A 22,367-nucleotide genomic window follows, 5' to 3' on the forward strand; every position below is an offset into this window, starting at 1 on the left:
CCTCCATTCATTAATGTATATGGTTACTTCTTTCTACTGACACACATATACATATATTAGAATACACATACATGGAGGTGTACATTCACACAGGTGAACATATATATTTTTATATTTTCTGCTTATTTTCGTAAAAATCCACTCTTCGAGTATATATGAGCTGAAATGTTTTGTTCATATAGATTTATGTATTGAATAAGAATTCAGTTTCGATATCGAGGGTCACGAACAAGGTAATAATAATAATAAGAAAAAATGATCTGTATATGACATAGCAACACTAAATGTACATTTCATTCCATTATTTCATGTACGGTTGCTATGACTTTATACGTAAAAAAAACTATACAAATATATACCCCTATCCTAAATTTTGTTTGAACTGGTTATTGTTTTGATCACTTGAATTTTCTATAAATAAGCTATTATGCTAATAGTAACGTCATTGTCATCTAAGGCGAAGAAGAAGAGATTTCATTCTTTCGGTAAAGAATTTTCCATTAACACGATGAGTCTTTCTTTCAACTAGAGGGAGGAGTAAAAATGATTTTATTCCACTTCGATTTTTTCTCTCACCCCACAAGTGTGTGCGTTAGGGAAAGACAAACATAATGCATTGGGTGATGTCTATATGGAAAATAAACTACTATATTTAGAAAACGTGTTTAATATTAAATAGATTAGAGGCTTTGTGAAGAAATTTTACAATAGTTTCATTATGGACTGATATTATTTAGAGTATTTTCCATTCCTTGATGTGAATTCTAATTGAATGAGAGATGTGATCAGATGAAAAGTTTACGTTTACTTAAAGAATGTCAAATAACTGACACGAATAATGCCAATCTTTGTACATATTTGCTAATGAGAGCCAGCTCAGCGAGCACAACTCCAAGTTCGTCCTTCTCTTAAGCTAGCTACTATTCATCATTTAAAAAATGATTGATATAAATGTTATACAATAAAGGCTAATTGTTTGATATATTAGTCAAAGTAGGATTTTGTGGGGATCAGTTTAATTTGTACTCTGTATTAGTTATAGATGGATCTCAGTTGAGGTGCTATTGAAAACCAGAAAGCACTGAATAGGTGTTTCGTCACCCAGTGGTCCTGATGGTAAAGTATTCTACACAGGATCTGAAAGTCTTGTGTTCCTCTCATTGTAGGATCATGTATATGCGTACTACTGAGGAGTCGTATACTATGAATAAACAGTTGTCCAATGCATTCTGGTTGTTAGTGGTACATCAACTAATACTAATATGGCATTGAATATGATGGTAATTATAAATAGGATTCATTATGAGATTTGTTTACTGTTCTATGTGTATCTCTGACATGATTTATCTGTGTGCCAGTGGATGGTAATTAATTGGAAGCAAAGAAAATGACTTCATGGAATCATTTACAGGGTGTGGTTAGAGTTAGTTACATAGAGTCTAATGACTTGTGAAATAGCTAATAATAAGAAATAATGGTAAGGATTGACTATAGAACATAATTTGCAATAGTTGTGCTAACATATTTTAATCGGATGAATTTTATGATGATTGTTTCATGTCTCCTCATGGAGTAGACAAAGTATGTATCACAGCTCTTTTTGTGCTTCCATTCGAATTTTTGTAGTAAATTTCATTCATTATAAGTTATACAGGTATTTTATAAAAATTACCATGAATACATTTGGCACTAAATTATAATTATTTATTAAAGTTGAATAGTAGTTAACAGTAGAATACAGGATCTATATTTCACACTATCGGCAACTTTTATGCATATAGTTCCTTTTATCATTTTGAAGAGAGAAAGAACAAAGATTTTAGCAGAATAATTGGAATCCATTCTATCATTAGTATAGAGAATTTGTTGAGATTATAGGATTATCACAGTTGATAAATAACGAACTGATCTTAGTTAGACCACCATTGAGAACCTGAAAACCCTGGACTCCCGTTTCATCGTAATGTGGAATACTTCAGCAGTGAGCATCCACGACCCCGGACGTGGATGTCAAACTCAGGACGTTCAATTACATTTTATTTCATTTGGTTCTCGTAATCTGCCTACAACCTGGAATATTGAAAGAATTCTAATTACGAATTGGGTTTGAATTACTTAAATGAAAGAGTTTAGTTAGAAGCTGATATGATGACACATCAGTATTGCATAAAAAGTGTATAAATAAACTTAATGTAGTAAATGAAGTATTGTACATATTTATTTGTGTCAAAGAACATTCTACAACAATAATAGTAACAAAAGTCCAAAGAATTAGACATAAATGGTTACGTAATGAATAAACGCTGATAATAGGTAAGAATAAAATGAGTAAAGTTCAGTTAATTAACATAAGATTACTAATCTAAAAGACAGTAGAAATGAAAAGACTCAACGAAGTAATTAATTGAAAGGGTTGAAAAAAAATTTATGATGTAATGAATAAACGATTGTGTCATCATGACACAGAAATATTAACTGTCATCTCTTTTTGAACACATAAATCAGGTTTCTGACGGCTGATAGCAATGGCTTCAGCAAAACTATGAAGATTGGCTGTTTACTAATCATCTTGACAGATATCGAGGTATCGACCTGATGTCCTGTGTCCAAGATACGTATAGTAGTTGTGAAACATAAATGATCTTTTCTTGTTCGAGGACTTTGGAGATATGTTCATGTGACCTAAGATATTCTTTCCTTTTTGTTCGGCCAATGTAGCTGCTTTGGCAGGTACATGTAAATTTACAGGCCCATTTAACTGTAGCATAGGAAGGAGTTCTTGTTGACCTTTGATTGAATTATTGAACATGTTGTTTTATAGACTTCTTAGCTTAGTGTATTTGTACCTCAGTGTTGATATTCATTACACTGGAACCCGAACCTCAGTAACTTTCATTTAAAACCCTCAAACCATTATCCACTGAGCTACTGAATCTTCAGATAGCCATTAGCTTGCGACCATACATCATTATTTAGTCGAGACAAATTTAAAACAAGGAGATTTATGCACAGTTAAAAAATAAGATGATTTGTAAGTTTGAGCAGCCTATCACATGTAAGAGGGTTAGTTCAAGTTGACACATTAAATCGGTGCATTAAAATGATATAATCAAGACAAAAGTCCGAGTATTATAAGTAATAACAGTATCAGTGGTAGTAGAAAACATTAGACATACACACTATGTAATTGGAGAAGGAAGGATAAATTTGAGGAATAAAAAAGTATAATGCAAATTTTAAACTTAAGATAGATATAGGAGAAGTCAAAGACTGGATGTCTCTGCATCACTGTAACTGATTATGAGTCATGTTACTTAGCATCTACAACCACTGGTTACGATAATATCTCAGAACACAGCCAGATAGTCTGAATCTACCAACACGACTCAGACGAACGGTAATTGGCTTCATGAACTGGTACCACGTCTTAGTTTGGGTGCCTCTAGATTTTTTCCAACTTACTCCTGCACCAGCCAACATCATTTATTGAAGTTTTTAGCGGTTGGGTATACATAACACATATTTCAACCAACCTAATAAATAAAGACTCACTAATTTATCAAATGATTTACAAGTAGGTTACACGTTAGTCTAAATACACTGGTGTTTGACTTAACACTTCCTTCCTTACACATACTCTTGAAAACACTTACCTTTTTCATTAATTTCTGTTCATTTTCTCTTTATCTCTCTGTAGTCGCTCCTCTCTGTTCCGTCATTTCATTGCCAACTTCTCCCATGATGAATACCATGCCACCAACGACAAATAATTTGAATGAATGGAATAATCATAATAATAATATACCAGTATTACGATCAACGCCTATGCCTGATGTTGTACCCCGGTTCGGGTTACATATGAATAATAATAATGCTAATACAATTACATCAAATGTCACTTCATTTCATCATTCTATCTTATTACAACCAAGATGTTCATCTGTTCCACTTATACAGTCAACATCGTCATCAACAAGTTTAGGTTTAAATCCAAATTATTCTCACTGTCAATATCGTCGGCATCAACAACCTTCAGATCATCATCATTACTGTGATCATTGTAATTTATCATCTGTACCACAATCCATTCACAACAGTGGAACAGACATGAATTTCTCGTCTACATCGATTAATCAAATACAACATACAAGTTCACTAGCAAGACGTTTAGCTTGTGTTGCAGATGAATTAATGATAGATTATTCAAGAAGAAATCGATCAGGACGGTATAATTTGGTAAGTTATGATATAATTTTCGGTAAATAAATAAACAATTCGTTTGAAGCCGTTTTATGGAGATCAATTTAATTTGTAGCTGGTATTTATCACCAATCGATCTCACCACAGGAGGGGGATACCATTAAGAACCAGGGAGTACTGTAAAGCCCCTGTTCTCCAGTATAAAACTTCCTAGGATTGCGTGGCCGCGACCCAAATAGCGGTTGTTGAACAGAACATCTTTAGGTCTCTTGGCTAATGCTTGACAACTAGATCCACCGGACCGACGTCCAATAGTGCAGTTACAGCTTCGATCAGCTTGCGATAAGATGCAATGATTATCCAATGCCATTGATGACAACCGTTTCACTCTTGACATCCATGTGAACTTCACCAGTACTTCCTGGTTTTCGGTCTGTGATGACTACAAGTTACAAGATAAATAATTGTTATGCTGATATTCTTCACCAAATTTTTCTCAGTTTTTGATGGGATGTATATATGCATATTTAGTGGATATCTCGATATAGCTTTTTTTGCTACAAGTTTTTATGTGCATCTGAGTTCTGCATAATAGTGGAATTGGAGATGTACACGGGTTTTATGCTAATTAGGACTTATCATCACCTAGATACTGTTATAAATTGTTGAAAGATATGACTAACGTAATCTAAACAATCCTTGAAATCTAGGAAGGACTGAATAACTGTTTTGTTTTAGTCCGTATCTCTTTCACTGTGTTGTTTATTCATAAGCTTACATATCGGACTGATCTGATTCAATGATTTAGTAGTATTGTACTCTCCACAAGATATGCAGGTGTTCGATTCAATCCCCTTTTTTATGTTGTGGAACTGGATATATTATCATTGAGTTCCAAACAAGCACAAGAACTTCTATCCAATACTTCTTGATATTTAACGATTCTCCATTATCGGGTATTAGTTTATGAAAAAAATCACTTTAAAATCTCGTGAATTCCTGTGAAGCATTCGACTAAATTTGAGAAAGGAATCTGTTGATTAACCTAATGAGGAGTTGAGATCTGGTAGTTTTAATCCTGAACTTTAGTGTTCATCATATCATCTAGGTTTTAATCATTGATTCCCACACAAAATTTGTGGTCGATTGAATTGCAACTTGTAAAATACAATTTCTGTAAACTTGTATACATTTCTTTGTGTGGAGTGGTCACAAATCCCTTAGAGTTTATCAATTATAAATATCATTCCTACTTTAGTCTATAACTATTAATAAACTTTAGAGCTGAATTAAATCAAGATTGAAACAATATTTACTGAATGAGAATTGAACAAATATTCAAATTGTACATGACGATCAATTGTTGTAAAATGAACTTCAGGTCTATTTATTAATTAACTTGGATAAATTATATTCGATAGGGTTTGTTGACGTGATAATTATTTTGAGAAAGACAAAGTTTTGTAAGATATTTCTTGATAAATCTGACTGAACTCTTGAATCGGTTTTCTAAGATCATATAATAACCCTAGGCTAAATCTACACTACAACTCGGACACGAGAAAAAAGGCGCGAAATATAAAAAAGCGCCTTATCTCAAGGTTCGTTTGTGTACAGAAAACTGAGGGTATTTGTAGCATTGCAGATGGTCTTTGGCTTCTGTAAGGTTACGGAACCATACTAAACATAGTAACAGGATAGATAGTCATCCAATCAGGAATGTAATACATGACTCTTCACTTTCTAGATATTTCTGAGAAACTTCTATTCAATGTTGATTGGATAAAATGTTTCCCAGAGTTTTTAGGGCCTCTCTGAACTTTTTTCGTGAAATATTCTGGATCTCCCCAACATTTCTTATATCTGGATTGTCTTGTAAATTCATTTGAAATTATTTAATAAATACGAATGTACATTGGTCTGGTTTGTTATTACACACTTCATCTTATCACTAGAACATTGAGGGGAGAAATTAATAGGATGAAAAACAAACAAATATAGGAATCAATGTAATAATATGAAATAATTGTTATATGTCACTCGAATCCTGCTTTGCAACCTACATTGGGTTTATATAACCAAAGCGGTATTACTAATCGTCATACAAAATGTTTAACTCAAATCTAAGTGTGTATATGTGTACCTTTTATTGGTAAATTAGTTTGGATTGGACACATTGACCAGTCCAAACAAACACCTCACTGAAGTCTGGTACACTTTCAAAATTCTTTGCTTTATGAGAAGAAAACAAGGTTTGTACTTACTACCATTGTCCTTTTTTATTCACAATTATCAATGATTGGTAGGTAGGTAAGATAGTTTATTAGCCTACTGTGTTGTTGTTAGTAGTAATAGTAATTGTACTATCCGACTGCATAAAATCTTCCTCTTCATAAATAGTAAACTCCCATCAACCCCTAGTAATGACTAACCATTTGCATTCATTACTGTTACATATATCTTCGTTGTTTTAGTTTTTTCCATACATTTGACTTATCTGTCAGTTAGTCAATCAGTCATAAGTAGCTTAGAAATCGATGCTGTCTGGTGTAAGAGTAAGCTGGAAGAATTTCATGAATTTATATTTTCTTTTCGAGTCGTATCTTCAATGCCTAATCTTTCCTGTTACCACTGGCACTGGTACTACCTCTCTATTCTGGGATTTGGCCTGAGAACTTCATCCATCTAAGCTAATGGGGTGTGAGAACTTGAACCGATGTACATACGTACAGGTTATGCGTTGTGACTGACTGAACGTAGAAATTGGCACATATATGCGTTAGTCCAAGTTGGCACATTACCTTAACATATCTAGATGAAATTAGAAGTACCAGTGGCAGTAAAACAAATTAATCATAGAGAAGGTATATGAAGAATCTCAAATATGCAGAATGAAGAGTATAAACTACTTTCGAAACTTACGATCTAAGGAAAGACAAAGAGCGAATGCATCTGTGTCATTGTGACTGATTCTGAGCCATACCAGTCACCGTCTCCAACCACATTGGTCATGGTTGTAGCGGAGATCAGAAGCTGGACTCACGAATAATCAATGACTCCATGGACAGATGCCATGTCTTGATTTATCTGTTCTTTACTTTGTTCCAATCCTCCACAGTACCACCCAACAGTATACATCAAAGTAGGCGGTGGTTGGACGTACTTAAAAAATATGTCCCAATAACCTCAGCTGATTGTAATATCCAATCTTATGAGTCGATTCGCCATTTTTGGTTATTATCCTGCATCTAACCTTGACACTCCTCACTCAGTGGTCTCAGCATACACGTAGAATGCTTCGGAGACACCTATAATCAAATACTAGGAACTTACGAATGTCCTATTCTAATAGTCACATTTCACATCCTTAATATAAGATCGAAGGAACTGTTCCTCAGAATACTCGTCCCTTGGTTGGCAAACGAAATAGTAATGCAAGCTAGGGAGAAATAAACAAGCTTTCTAAATCCTTACCTAATTTTCATTCGGCACCAATCTACTCGGAGTTGATTAAATTTTCAAGATAGATAAAAGTGGTTGACGCATCCACATACCTCCTATTCCTGACTATTATTATTAGTTCAAGCGTTGTCGACGTAGAGACAATGATCTCCAGAACAATAGAACGGCAAACATTTGTATAACTTTGTTCTATTTTTATTTAATAAAACTATTTTAGAGTCTTATGCTTTCACAGATGGAGATTATTCTGTTCTGATAAATATATCTCAAATATATATGTGTTTATCTCATATCGTTGGATTACTCATATCTACCTACTTACTTAACTACCTGCATACCCACCTACCTTTACCTCCTATCTTGTAACTCATCTTTACTAGTGTTTTTTAAAGTACAGAAGAATAAATTGCTTACAATATTTAGACCAAGTCAATAACTTGCTTTGACTATGACTCACTCATTCACACACAACACACACACATTATCCATTATCATATACATTCAACTAGGCTTAGATAGATAGTCAATCATCTCGAGTAAAAGACAGTACATATAGATAGATAGACACTGGTAGAATTTCTTTTTATGTATACAATTCTACGCATAAAGCAAGTATCATGTGATACATATGTAACCTTGAAATTTGACCTTACAAGTCAAGTATAAGATTTGCTTTCACTATTTATTTTTGTGTTTGAAATCTTTTACATTTTTACAAGTTTTCAATAGTGTATTATAGTCGTTTGTCATTATAAAAATTTAAGATGATATAGAAACGGTTTTGAAAAGTGTGTAAGTTGTCTATTTCAATGTTCAATGAGTGTGTTGTGTTTCAATGCAACTTTAATCATTTTTTCAATTCATTCAATGGCTGAATACTACATATGACAGTGGGATTTCTATCGAAGATTTCACTTTAAGCTCTAAATTTGACTATATTTGTGCTTTTCATCCAGCGTTTTCTACTACGCTGTACACTGATGTGTTTATGGCAGACAGTTGTGGATAATTCCAGAGGCTTTGACTAAAATCTCTTTTGAAAATTACAGTTTATTGTGCAGTATGCACCTAGTGAATGCAACGTCGGTTATTGGACATTGAAGACGTTGCAGATAATTTCAGTTGTCAAAATGAACGTTTCCTGAAAGAGGAGTTTTTTTATCTGTACCTAATTGGAAGATAATTATTTTGTCATGAACTGATATTCAATGAAAAACTATTGATAACTAAAGAGTGTTATTCAGTTTATCCATTTTAAATTGGAACTTTTGTAGCGCGCCCATATTTAGGGCTACACACACAAAATTGGACTTATAACCTTCAGGTCTCTCCATAAACACAGCGTAGTTGAGCCAGTAAATCAAAATCTGATAGTTCACATAACGGATTGATCTTTGTTCTAGATTCGACCCCAGTGGGGGTAATTTCAATGCACTTCTAAGAATTTTCACACTAAGATGAAACAGTTATTCATTGCTTCTTAGTTTCGAATGCTTGTACGTAATGTAAACTATGAAACTTCAACAAACTTCACAAACCCGATTTACTGAAAAAAATTAATCTTGTATACTGTGAAGCAGTTATTAAAGATGAACATCTTGTATCAATATTGCTAACTGACAATTAGGCAGCAGTACGAATGAATTTAACCAAGAATTTTATATTTTCAAATCTTATCTCCAAATGAACTGGATTACATTCAAATATTGTTTAAATATTACTTTTAATTAGTAGTGGTAATTTAAAAACTATGAAATTTAGCAAGGATTATTTATAACAAAGAGAAAAAATATTTCCTGAAGTTCTAGTGAGAAGCAGTGACCAGTGGAGTTCAATCAGGTCTCTTGTGAGATAGTAACTCACTCATTTATTTTTTATTTATTTGAACACAAATATTGGTACAAGGAAGCACCAGATAAATATGCGCCGCACAAATCAAATGAGATTTGTGTGAGGGCTGTGATACTGCCCAGGTGCCCAAACTGAAGCAGGTGGTTTTCTTAGGGGGCCACAACCCCAGCCTTTGACCTAAAGGTCTAGTCCACAAGGCAGTGGATCATCGTAAGGAGATGCAGTCCTATGGTAGCCGGTGACCAACAGTTGGTTCATACGCCATTCGTTCCTTCAGGATACTGGAGCCCATGTGCACCATTGGTTTGGAATCAGGGTTTTTCAACTCCCCTAGGTGGATCCTCCACATCCACCAACCCGGTTAAAGCGCCGGACATTCACTTTTCGTCCTCTCACTTTTGTGAACAACACCCCCGCCACGAGAAGGCAGTGAGTAGGACTTCCCTGGCAGAGGCTAGATATTCGCGTGGCCATGTGAGAGCATTTCGAGAGGGAGAGCGGACTCTCCCCACTCTCGGCCGTACCAGGGCATTTAGGGGCAACTCACTCAAGACATTGGTGGATGTGTCGCTCAATTTTGTGAATCGGTTGAAGTTACACATTAACATCTCTGGATGTCGGTTCAGTGGCCTAGTGGTTAGGCTCTCGCGCGCGAGACTGATAGGTCCTGGGTTCGAATCTCGCGAGGCGGGACCGTGGATACGCACTGCTGAGGAGTCCTACATTAGGACGAAATGGCCATCCAGTGCTTCCAGGTTTTCTATGGTGGTTTAACTTCAATTGATTCATGATCTCAACTATTAAAATGTAGTTTTATCGACATTTAAACTATCTTATCATCATTAACTCTTAAAATGGAATGGTTATTTGAATCGAGTGTATTTCTTTGTTTTTGAATTGGCGAATATTTCAATGTTAATTTAGACACACACATATCAATGATGCCTTATATAAAAGTTAGTTTTTGTTGAATTGAATTAGTCTAGTTGGCCCCCAAATGCCCTGGTACGGCCGAGAGTGGGGAGAGTCCGCTCTCCCTCGCAAAATACTCTCACATGGCCACGCGAATATAGCCTCTGCCAGGGAAGTCCTACTCACTGCCTTCTCGTGCCGGGGATGTTGTTTACGAAGTTGCGAGGACGGAAAGTGAATGTTTGGCGCTTTAACCCGATTGGTGGACACGCAAAGTCCACCTAGGGGAGTTAGAAAACCCTGATTCCAAACCAATGGTGCACATGGGCTCCAGTATCCTGAAGGAACAAATGGCGTATGAATCAATCGTTGGTGACCTTGGTGACCAGCTACCATGGGAATGCATCTCCTCACGATGATCCACTGCCTTGCGGATCAGATCTTCAGGTCAAAGGTTGGGGTTGTGGCCCCCTAAGAAAACCACCTGCTTCAGTTTGGGTACCTGGGCAGTATCACAGCCCTCACACAAATCAAATATTTGTGTGGTGCATATGTATCTGGTGCCTCTTTGTACCAATATTTATGTATTCAAATAAAAATTAAAAAAAGTTGTGAGAATAACTGGACTTAACAAATATAATTCAATTGGTTTAAAGTGTGAAATAATTTAACACCAATCTTTTCAAGAAGAATTTATGATGATTAGTGGATTGTGTTGACTTCAGACTATCAACAATTGGTTTAACATATTGTAGTAAACGAGAACTGAAGTGGGGAAGGCCAATTTATTGTTTAATGCGCAATCACACATTAGTTTAGTAAAATGTGAAAATCATACATCAAATACATCATTTGCACATCTTCGAATTGTCTCTTACAAGCTTCATTGTTCTTTCATTTCTGCTGTTATCTTGATTGCTCTCAGTTTCCTTCTCTCTTTTCACCATTTCATTCTTCTCAACCTTCTCCTCGTAGACATTCTACTTCCGACTAGTGTTGCATGCTACTTATATCTGCAAACATAAGTAGCCTACACCACAATGTCAACAGGAAATAATCAACATAAAGAAGAGAATTATCAAACTGTTACACTAGTGATATTAAACCATTGTTATAAATTTGTAATGTTCCTTTAAAAAGAAAAACAGAAATAAATAACTGTTTCATAATATACTTACTGGTTAATAGGTTACAAATTAATTCACCAGGGTATAGCTATTCGAATCTCATTAAAAATGCTTCTATTCTCACCTGTTCTCAATAGTTAACTTTAAAGTTAATCAAATGTGATATTTGACAAAGAAACAACTATTTAATTGTTCTGGCGCCAAGTTCATTAACAATACCGTATAAACATTTATTCAATTCAAAATAATAGTAGTAATGATAGTAATAATGACAATTATTATTATTATTATTATTATTATTATTATTATTATTATCTTATGTAAATAGTCTCAAAATAATTTTGAATCCACAAGTGAAAATTTTGAATTCCATAGTAAGAGCTTGTCATTGTTTGTATTTATTCAGTCAGTCAGCTGTAAGCAATGTAGAACCTGGAAACTCAGCAACTAGGTGTAAACAAAATATGGGTTAACATCAATTACTGATCGCGGTTATAGCACAGATTCCAATCAGGAAGCTTGCACTTCAGCCCAATAGTGATTGACTTCAGAGACTGATATTATGCCTTAGTTCATCCCACTCTATAGCTTTCTTCCAACCTATTCATATAAGGGCAAACTACATAGACTGAGGTAAGCGTTGGTTGGGCACACGAAATATATCAATTTACTCAACTTTATTATCAGTAATATATATATATATATATATATATATATATAACATTTTTGTATTGTGTACTTATTTCTCTCTCTCTCTCCCCATATCAAACAAAGGCATCCGGGATCTTGTTTAATTATGGAATTAGTACAGCTAATTACAGTGTACAAGTATTTTGGAGATTTTCATTGAATCTATATTCATTGTTTGCATTTCCAGTCGATTATGCATTACGAACTATGCGATTAATTATTGGCCAATCACTGTCACCACAAAACACTACAAATCCATCAGAGAATATTGCTAATCCGTCAATAAACTCTTCAAATCAATGCACTATTTATTCCAGACAAAGTAATAATAATGACAATGATAGTGGGGCTGTTGTTGGTAATGAATCTAGATTTCCTCCACATAATCATTATGATGTAAATGAATCTAATCAATCTGATCTTAGGAATTCAGCTTTGTCTCTCTTCTCTTCCTCTTTTTCTCCTACTATCGATAGTATTAATCAGACTGCAAGAGTTTGTCAATTTGATCCCTCTACTCAATTGTCAACATTGTCATCGTCTAATACATATCCTCACCATCATAATTATTATTACCATCATCATCAGTCTTCAACATCTCAAATGCTTCTACTTCACTCTACTGGTGAACAAAGTCCTAGTTCTTCAGCGGCAAGAACAATTGAAGCTGGTCATTCTTCTAACTATATGGCGGAAATTAGCACATCGGATTCGGATAGTAATTAAAATATCTTGTAATGATAATATTTTAAACTTAACCATTCGTCTAATCCAATAAACAAACAAACGATCTTTTCAAAAAACGCAATACTAAATTAAAACACCAACCATTAATTTGTCCTGAATATAATATATAGATTTCAAAACTGAGGAAAAATTTGTGTTTTTTGTTCGTTTTTAACTGTATGCTTAATATTAATAAGTTTAAGACTAAAAACAAATGCAAATCCTAGAATAACGACCAAAACAGGGCAAAGATTAATATTAAATTTATCCCACCTATTACTTTTTGGTAGTGAATAATAAGATAGAAATGTAGGAGAGAAAACAAACTATTTTTATTTGTTCGCACATAGACTACTTTGATCATCTTTTCATATCCATCATAATGATATCTCAGTTTGGTTTCTCCACTCTCTTCTGAATGTCGATTCATCATCTCATATTGTTGTGTAGCCTTGAACATTGATTCAAAATATTTACTCATTTCCGATTGGTCGATTCATATCGTATGCCATAGTGAATGAATTTTTATCCGCCAATCAGAATGTCGAAGTGGTAGTTAGTCTATTGACTGTCAATAAAATTATGAATGGTTCAATGAATTGATAGACAATTTCTTTTTGATCGTTCTTTTTTGTTCTCGAACAGAAACACATTTTCGATCAAATTGTTCATCAAATTTGTATTTTTCTTCTACTTTCTTATCCTATATTATTATCATTACTGCCTTAATACAATCCTGATGTTATTATACTGAAGAAGAGGTTTCGTCCTGACCAATTTTTCCAACCGGTTTCCTTAGTTGAATGGATTGCGTAATCTCTCCTGTCCTTTTTTTATTAAAAAAACGATACATTCTTATGCACTGATTATTCAATACAAATACTTGCATTTTGTTACGTTGAATAGTACTCTTTATACCTATCATATTTGTTTATACGTTGTTGTTATTACTGTTATATATATATATATTTATATATATTTACATTCTAGACAATTATACACATACACTTAGGGGTCAATCTGTTTTTTTTTGAAAGAATAAATCATAAAGCAGATTACTACTATTCCCAGCTGATTTTTTTTATGTTGGTAGGTTTCAACAAACAAAGTGGAGAACAATGAACAACACTTATATTCGAGAAAAATTCGCCTTTATTAAAGGAAATAGGTTCTCCTTTTTGCTTACCGATTATTATTATTATTATTATTATTATTATTGTCCTTATACATTTTTTAATTTTTTTAGAGATATGCATGTATGTAATTAGTGCCCCTTTTCTCTTTTGTCTGTGAAACAAAAATAGAATTCCAATTGATCGCAAAAAATAAACAAATGAATTGAAATCTGGGGTTGTTCTTTTTGTTTTGTATTTTCTCTGCACATTTGAGGAAAAGTTGAGTACACAGTTGCTTCTATCTTGTTGTTAGTTAAGTAGTTTTGGGAAAAATTGTGATGAGGTAGTTATATGAATCTGTTCAGTGAAAATATACATGAATAAAGGTCGTAAATACGTGGTTTTATCAAATTTAAAGTACACTATCCATATTTCTCTCAAAATACTCCCCATATATGACAATATATTTGTACTATCTCCTAACCCTGTGTTTCAAACACCCCTGGAAATCTTTAGGAGTCAAGCTCTTCATATATCTTATTATCTTACGCAATTTTGTCGACTATAATTTTTGCGCTAAAATTGTATCCATAGTTACCTTTCTGAAATTTGGAGAAATTACAGGATGTCAATGATTGTTCTTAGCTTACCATTCTTTCTTGTAGTCTTTGCATGGCTCGTGAAATGGTTAATCCGTCAGTACAGTAACATTAAATCAACAACCTAACGAACATACGGTGGAAAATAATACCGAAACCAATAGAAATTTAATCATAAGAAATACAGTTCATAAGGGAACACATGTGATATAAGCAATAAAAGTTGTAGATGATATTTAACTCGATGTTCAGTGGGAGGTATAGAATGAATAAAACTGAGATACCGTGACAAGTCTTGCGCCATGTCACTCAGTTCTTCCAACCATTGATTAAGAGCATTTCATGAGGTCCAACTAGGAGTTTTGCATCATCCCACTTGGTTCAGATCAGGACTCCATAGATTCACGTCATATCCTCATTAGTACATTCATTCCTCTTTTTTGCAATCCACTCCTATGTCGGCCGATAAGTCCCCAAACGCCCTGGTACGGCTGAGGGTGGGGAGAGTCAGTTCTCCCTCTCGTAATGCTCTCACATGACCACGCGTATACAGCCACTGTCAGGAAAGTCCTATTCACTGCCTTCTCGCGGCATTACTGTTGTTTACGAAATTGAGAGGACGAAAAGCGAGTGTCCCGCCATTTAACCGGGTTAGGGGATATGGAGGATCCACCCAAAACAGTTAGGAAACTCTGATTCCAAACCACTAGTGAACATGGGCACCAGTATCCTGAGGGAAGAAATGGCATGTGAACCTATTGTTGGTCAACGGCTACCACGGGACTACATATCCTGAGGTTGCTCCACTGCCTTGTGGGTTAGACCTTCAGGTTAAAGGCTCGGAGACTGGCCTCGTAAGAAAAGCACCTGTTTCGGTTCGGGCACAGCCCTCACACAAGTCATTGATAACTACTACTGGCCTCATTTTTATTGTGTGGCGCATATGTATTTGATGCCCCTTTGTACCAATATTTATATGTTCAGATAAATAAATAAATACGGCTGATATTTCACGTTGAGGTAGAAGGTGGTTGGGGATGAGTTGCACACATGCTAACCTCTTAAGTTAACAAGTGTTTATAGTTTCATCAATTAGTTTGTTCTTTTAACCCTTACTCAAATTTATTTGCTCCAAAGCGAATAGACTCCAGTAAACAAAACCATCGAATAATTGGTTGATTGTATATGTTGGTGAACTTTGGCACTTATTTATGAGAAATTTAGCTTCGATGTGTAATTGATCGAATATGGAAGTAAAGGTCATCATAACAATCAGCCAGTGATGTTACTCCACTTCTGACCATTATCTCATTTGCAGTAAAACTTTCTTATTCTAGGCAACCCTAAAACATGGATTACATTTAATTTGATTTCAAGAACCATCTGTTTATATGATCAGTCATGAACTAAACAGTTTATAGATAATAGAGTGAAAGTATAATTATTCAATTTTAAAAGATGCACACCAATATCTTATTTCAATGCATAACAAATACTATTTAATATTTTATTTCCAGTGTTGTGTAGAATTATGTCAGTCGATCAAATGAAATTTAGCCACTAGACTTTGAATTACTTTACCCTTGGGTATTGAATACATTGAATACGAAACAACTCGACTAGTTAATAAATCCAAAAATAACCTTCTCCAAGGTAAGTTTCATCACGAACTAATGTAAACTGTAGAAAGAAAAATCAAAAACCAAAGAAGGATTGATCAATTATTCTAGTCTAGTTCTGAGAATACTTGTTGTAGTGTTTCTGATGAGCTCTATTGTGAGAGTGGCAATACCAAGGTGAACAAGATAATTATCTAGTATTCGTTGATATTTCTGCGATCTATCAAATATCTGACAATCCATAAATATTAGTGCGAAGAGTTTGTGAATATTGTTGAATTTCATATTTCACAATACAATACAGACAACTATTGTCAGTCAGCTACAACGTAGGACCAGGTATATATATATATATATATATATATATATATATATATATATATATATATATATATATATATATATATATATATGCATCGGTTCAAGTTGTCACACCTCATTAGCACAACAAGATGAACTCCAAATTCATAGAAGGTAGTAACTTCAATGCTAGTAATATATAAAAGAAAGATTGTGTATAAGGATATAGTACATAAAGGAAAAGTTAGGAGAAAGAAAGGTACAAGGAAATTTTAATTTCACAGTTTAGGGGAGACTGATCAGTCTTGCTAATTGAACTCTATACTTGGTTCCTAAGCTAGTCCTGCGATCCCTAAGCTAAATCTACGCAGCAACTTGAACACGAGAGAAAAGCCACAAACATGCCAGAAGCACTATATTCCAAAGGTTCATTCATGTACAGAAAATATAGGGTTTTAAAGTAATTTAGAAATCCTTTGGTTTTCCTGAAAATTCTAGTATGCTACTAAACGTAGTAGCAGTGTAGTAATCAGCCAATCAGAAACTCTACATGTGACTTTTCACTTTTATGATGTTTCTGGCTAAACTTCTAGTGAACGCTGATTGGATAAAATACTTTTTAGTGTTTCCTGAGCCTTTCATGTCTTTTGCGAGAAATTTTCTGGATCACCCCAACAAAGACAAAGAGTGTATACACCTACACCATTGGAAACTAGTTTCGTCCTATTTGCGACTCGTCATCTGGATTTACCTGCATTTCGGTGTTAATGTTCATACTAGCTCTCAAATATTGTACCTTTATTTCCAAAAGACAATGCATAAACCACTGAGCTAATGAGTCCAGATGTATGCCCAAAAAAAGAGAACGATTACTTGCGGTTGTTAACATCAACGACGACATAGTACAAACCCCTTCAAAATAAGATTCATTACTGCTACAAAAGCTGTAGGTTGTTTTAGACATATATTAGTTAGAATTTTAGTCTAAAATTTAAAGAAAGAAGCTTGAGCATTGTGCATTGATTTGTCTTATTTCTGTAATCTTCTCCATAATAATTATTCCCTTGGTTATTTTTGCCCTGGTATGGCCGAGAGTGGGGAGGGGCCACCCTCCCTCTCGAAATGCTCTCACATGGCCACGCGTATGAAGCCTCTGCCAGGAAAGTCTTACTCACTGCCTTCTCGGGCCGGGGATGTTGTTCACGAAATCGAGAGGATGAAAAGCGAATATCCGGCGCTCTAAGCAGATTGGTGGACACGGAAAGTCTACCTAGGGGAATTGGAAAACCCTGATTCCAAACCAATGGTGCACATGGGCTCCAGTATCCTGAAGGAACAAATGGCGTATGAATCAATCGTTGGTGACCAGCTACCATGGGAATGCATCTCCTCACGATGCTCCACTGCCTTGTGGACTAGACCTTTAGGTCAAAGGCTGGGGGTGTGGCCCCCTGAGAAAACCACCTGCTTCAGTTTGGGTACCTGGGCAGTATCACAGCCCTCACACAAATCAAATATTTGTGTGGTGCATATGTATCTGGTGCCTCTTTGTACCAATATTTATGTGTTTAAATAATTAAAATAATAAATTATTACGCGCTTTTAATTCACATTAATGATCATTTGTGAGCGTTAAATATTTCCGTAGTTTTCTTTTGTTTGTTGCATTTTTCTTACGTATGATTACTATATACATACATCTAAGTGATCCATCTTTCTATTTGTTTTCAGTGTTTATTAAATTCAGAAACTTTGGAGATTTTATTGTTAGTACTGTTTCATTAAGAATTAATCAGATTAAACTATAATTTTGAATATTTGGTTAGTTTTAGAAACCAGTTGAATTTTGCTTGTGGATTTATACTATACTGACAACTTTGATAGACTATAAAAGTGACGTTGATAAATTTCCCCTTATTGTTAGTCTATCAGAATACAAGTGATCTGAATGAATAATTCAATACTTAAAACCAGAAAGAATTAGCATGTTTATAGCACTTTTTAAACTATTAATAAATTTATGAAGATTCAAAACAGGGTGAAGAGTTTAGGGGTACTAGTCAGGGTTTGGGTTAATGCTACAATAGAGGGGATATTTCGAAAAGGTGACTTGTCCGGAACTATGTTACGAAGAATTATTGTTTCGATTTTTTCTTTTATATACATAAATTTCTTTTTTCAATAAATGTAGATTGTATTGTTTGGTATCTATAATGATGCTCAGAGCTATCAATATTGTTTGAGATGTAATCAACGACTACATTCGCACAGTTTGCAGATACATATTTTGATATGTATTACAAAGCTCTTAACTTATACAACTGAATAAATCATTTTCTACTTTCGCCTATTGTCCATCCTGTAATTTAGATTATAACCGTTTGATGGAGTGTTACTTCATTTTTGTGAATTTACCTGTATCGACTATTAAGTCAATAGACACACTTTGCAAAATACATAATGTCCACACGATTCATTAGGAGAGTCTACGAGAAAATATAAATTTTTAGAAGTGTAGGGTCAATGGTGAAATAACACGACACTGAATACTAGTCAAATTATCTAATTATACTCAACTTAGCTTAAGATTAATCGCCAAAAGGTAAAATTGTTCATCACATTTGTTCAAGGTTAAAAATGATCAAATTAATTGAGTTTGGGTATCGATAGGTGTATCAGCTTGATCACAATTTGCCTAAATTATTCTCTCTCCCCACTATCCCAATAAATCAAAATTTACTTGGTAAGCCTTTAGACCGTATTAAAAGGTCGAGAAAACCTGGTCATAAGGTTATGATCGAGCACGTTAATGAAGCATTGAAGTTTGTGAGTTTTATACAGAAATATGTATCTTAAATATCTATTCAGTCACTGACTGAAACCAATAAATGGGTGATATTTGCATGCTCTTTGGATTGTTTATATGTTATCTTAAATTTTTTTTCCTTTTTGGTAAATTAATTGCTTAATCCTACAAACAGATGAAGTGAATTGATTTCTTATATAAGACCTATTGAACACGGGTCAATAATGTTAGAAATCAGTGAGTAAATTTTGCCTATTTGCATTTCACTAATAATTACTGAACTTTAACTACTGTCTCTTACATGAATGTGAAATTATATTCCAGTCATTAATAATATCATATAATCATCTAACCATTATCACAATTTCACTCCCTCAGTCTACTAAATGACCTAGAGATCTTAACCGTTAAACGAAAAAGGAGATAGTAAGGAAAAGTGCATGATTTCCTATGTTAAGACTTAAGATAAGAATATGGAATTTAGAAACCTTGAGTTATAGTCCCTATTCCTAACACTAGTATCTAACGTAATTCAGGAATATACGTCGTGACCTTGAGGTTATATGTATGTTCACCATCAGATCGACGATCTAATACAGCTTTACTACAAATAACATACCAGTTTTTAACTTTCTCACTAGTTAAACAAAGAATTCACTTGATCTAACTATTTAATTTCATTTTTAGCTTCTGACTACTTTGTAAATATCTATGAATGTCATTAATATAAGAAATTTAAATCAGATGTAAACATACTATTAACCTGAATCTACTTAACGAATAGAAACTGTTACAATGTATAAACTATAAAGTAAATGTCACTAGTCTTTATTATCAATATAATGGTATGAATTGATACATGAAATATTAACAAAGTGTTTTAGAATAATATGTATATTCAATTGGTATAATTTATATAAATGATAAATCTTAATTAGTTATTTATATATATTTGAAATCATGAGTCAATTGAAGCTAGACCATCATAAAAAACCTGAAAGCACTGGACAGCCGTTTCGTCCTATTATGCGACTGCCCAACAGTGAGCATCCACGATCCCGCCTCACAAGATTCTAACCCAGGACCTATCAATCTCGCGTGCGAGCATTTAACCGATAGACCACTGAGCCAGCATCCAATTAATTAGTTGATTATTTATTTCATTCAATTATTTATTTTAATCAAGTCATGTGAAATAAAATTCTTTATTTAAAAACTAAAATAAGATGGAGGAAAAAAATAATAAATATCAACTTTATTTTTATTCAGTTAGCATCTATCACATGAATATCAATCTAATTTTGAAAAAAAAAACAAAAAAACAATCGATGATTAATTTTTTTTCACGGAAAAAATATGTAACCTCATCTTTAAACATGTGTAAATCTGATTTATTTGTAAGTGGGGACATATTAAATGCACGATAATATCAAGCATTTGTTTCTTATTTCTGATTGGTTAAAAATTTAATTGTAATATTGATTTTTTTTAAAAACAGGAAAATATAACAGATATTCATCAACTCATCAAGGGGTGCACAGTAACATAAGTCACATGAATCAATATTACGTATATTAGTACTATATATGTATTTTTTTTAAAAAAAATAATATTTTTATATATAAATATATGTACTTTGAATAAACAAGATTATTGCCACTTTAAATTTGTATTTCTATTAATTGTTGTGAAAGTTAAATTGACAAGTTTATATAATAAAGTACAATGGTAACTATGTCCAATCTATTCAAATGACAGTCAAATATAATAAAAAAGCAAGCCAACATACAAACATGGTGATTAATATAAATTGTAAACCTGGTTTGTTATAGTCGAAGTTATTGTATCCTGTTACATACAATTCATATCGTATTTTAATTTTCTTAGTTTCTTATGTACAAACCAAAATGATTAAATTTATCAAAGTTGAAATCATGAGTCGATTGAAGCTAGATCACCATAGAAAACCTGGAAGCACTGGACGGCCGTTTCGCCCTATTATGGGACTCCTCAGCAGTGCGCATCCACGATCCCGCACTCGCGAGGTTCGAACTCAGGACCTGCCAGTCTTGAGTCAGAGCCCTTAACCGATAGACCACTGAGCCGGCATCCAACGGTGTTAATGTCTAACTTCAACCGATCCACGAATTTTGAGCAACCGTTCACCAATTGTCTTCAGTGAGTTCCTATCTCACAACAGACCTGGTTGAACTTCACTTGTCACTGCTTCCCACTAGAACTCCAGGAAATATCTCTTGAAGTCAATCGCTTGTGAACATATGATTATAATCAGAAGGGGTTTTTGTGGAGATTGCAGTATTTTTTTTCCAAAGTTGAATTTAGTTCCTTGTAATTAAAACATATTTCAATGAAGATATAACAGATACTGCAATAATCAGCAAAAATAGAGAGGAAAGCGTGTATGTGGTACATATTTAGATTTCTCAGTCAGATTTGATGATGAAGATGATGATATTAATTTGTATTGAAGTAGAAGATATAAGTAATCGTGGTTAGTACGATATCGAGTGTGTAAATCCCATCAAGCATAGATTTAAGTGTAAAAACTACTAGGTGAGGTGTGTCTTGAACGTGTGTGTGTGACTAACTGATTAAAAGTCAAGGTCTGATATTCAAAGTCATCATTTGATAATACCAATCAAATGATTGTGTAACTATGTTTTCATATCATAACTGTAGTGATTATTCACTTGGTATTGTTTTCTTGAATCTTTCCAATGATGTTTAGCACTGCAATTGATCAGTCTCTTATTGGCATGTGTACATACTATGCGTATTGCCTCGATATAGTCTTAATTCACCCCATTGCACAAGCAAGTTGCTATCAGGATTCAGTAACGAAGTGGTATAACATGATGGCCTTTGAAGCGAACGGTACTGGGTTCGAGTCCCAGAGTAAACATCAACTCTGAGGTGCAGATACACCCAGCTGACGAGTC

The 22,367-nt window shown here is 34.0% G+C and overlaps 1 protein-coding gene and 2 non-coding genes across 3 annotated transcripts in view; all 3 read left to right on the top strand.

Moving 5' to 3' along the window:
* Smp_167320 (serine-threonine rich antigen, putative) overlaps nucleotides 1–12,968 on the top strand; it is a gene marked incomplete at both ends in the record, with an annotated part of 29,632 nt that extends 16,664 nt beyond the window's left edge. The window contains 2 exons of the mRNA XM_018790871.1: nucleotides 3,698–4,236; nucleotides 12,327–12,968. Coding sequence (XP_018645887.1) covers nucleotides 3,698–4,236; nucleotides 12,327–12,968 — 1,181 coding nt within the window. The remainder of the gene's footprint in view (nucleotides 1–3,697; nucleotides 4,237–12,326) is intronic.
* On the top strand, nucleotides 10,134–10,209 carry Smp_tRNA_01714_Pseudo_CGA.1.1. Its single transcript has one exon. It is a non-coding gene (tRNA).
* Nucleotides 12,969–22,257: 9,289 nt separating the features above from the next.
* Nucleotides 22,258–22,330, top strand: Smp_tRNA_01909_Pseudo_TTG.1.1. The gene has a single exon. It is a non-coding gene (tRNA).
* The last annotated feature ends 37 nt before the right edge of the window (nucleotides 22,331–22,367 follow it).

Source organism: Schistosoma mansoni (assembly GCF_000237925.1).
Source record: "Schistosoma mansoni, WGS project CABG00000000 data, supercontig 0013, strain Puerto Rico, whole genome shotgun sequence".
Lineage (NCBI taxonomy): Eukaryota > Metazoa > Platyhelminthes > Trematoda > Strigeidida > Schistosomatidae > Schistosoma > Schistosoma mansoni.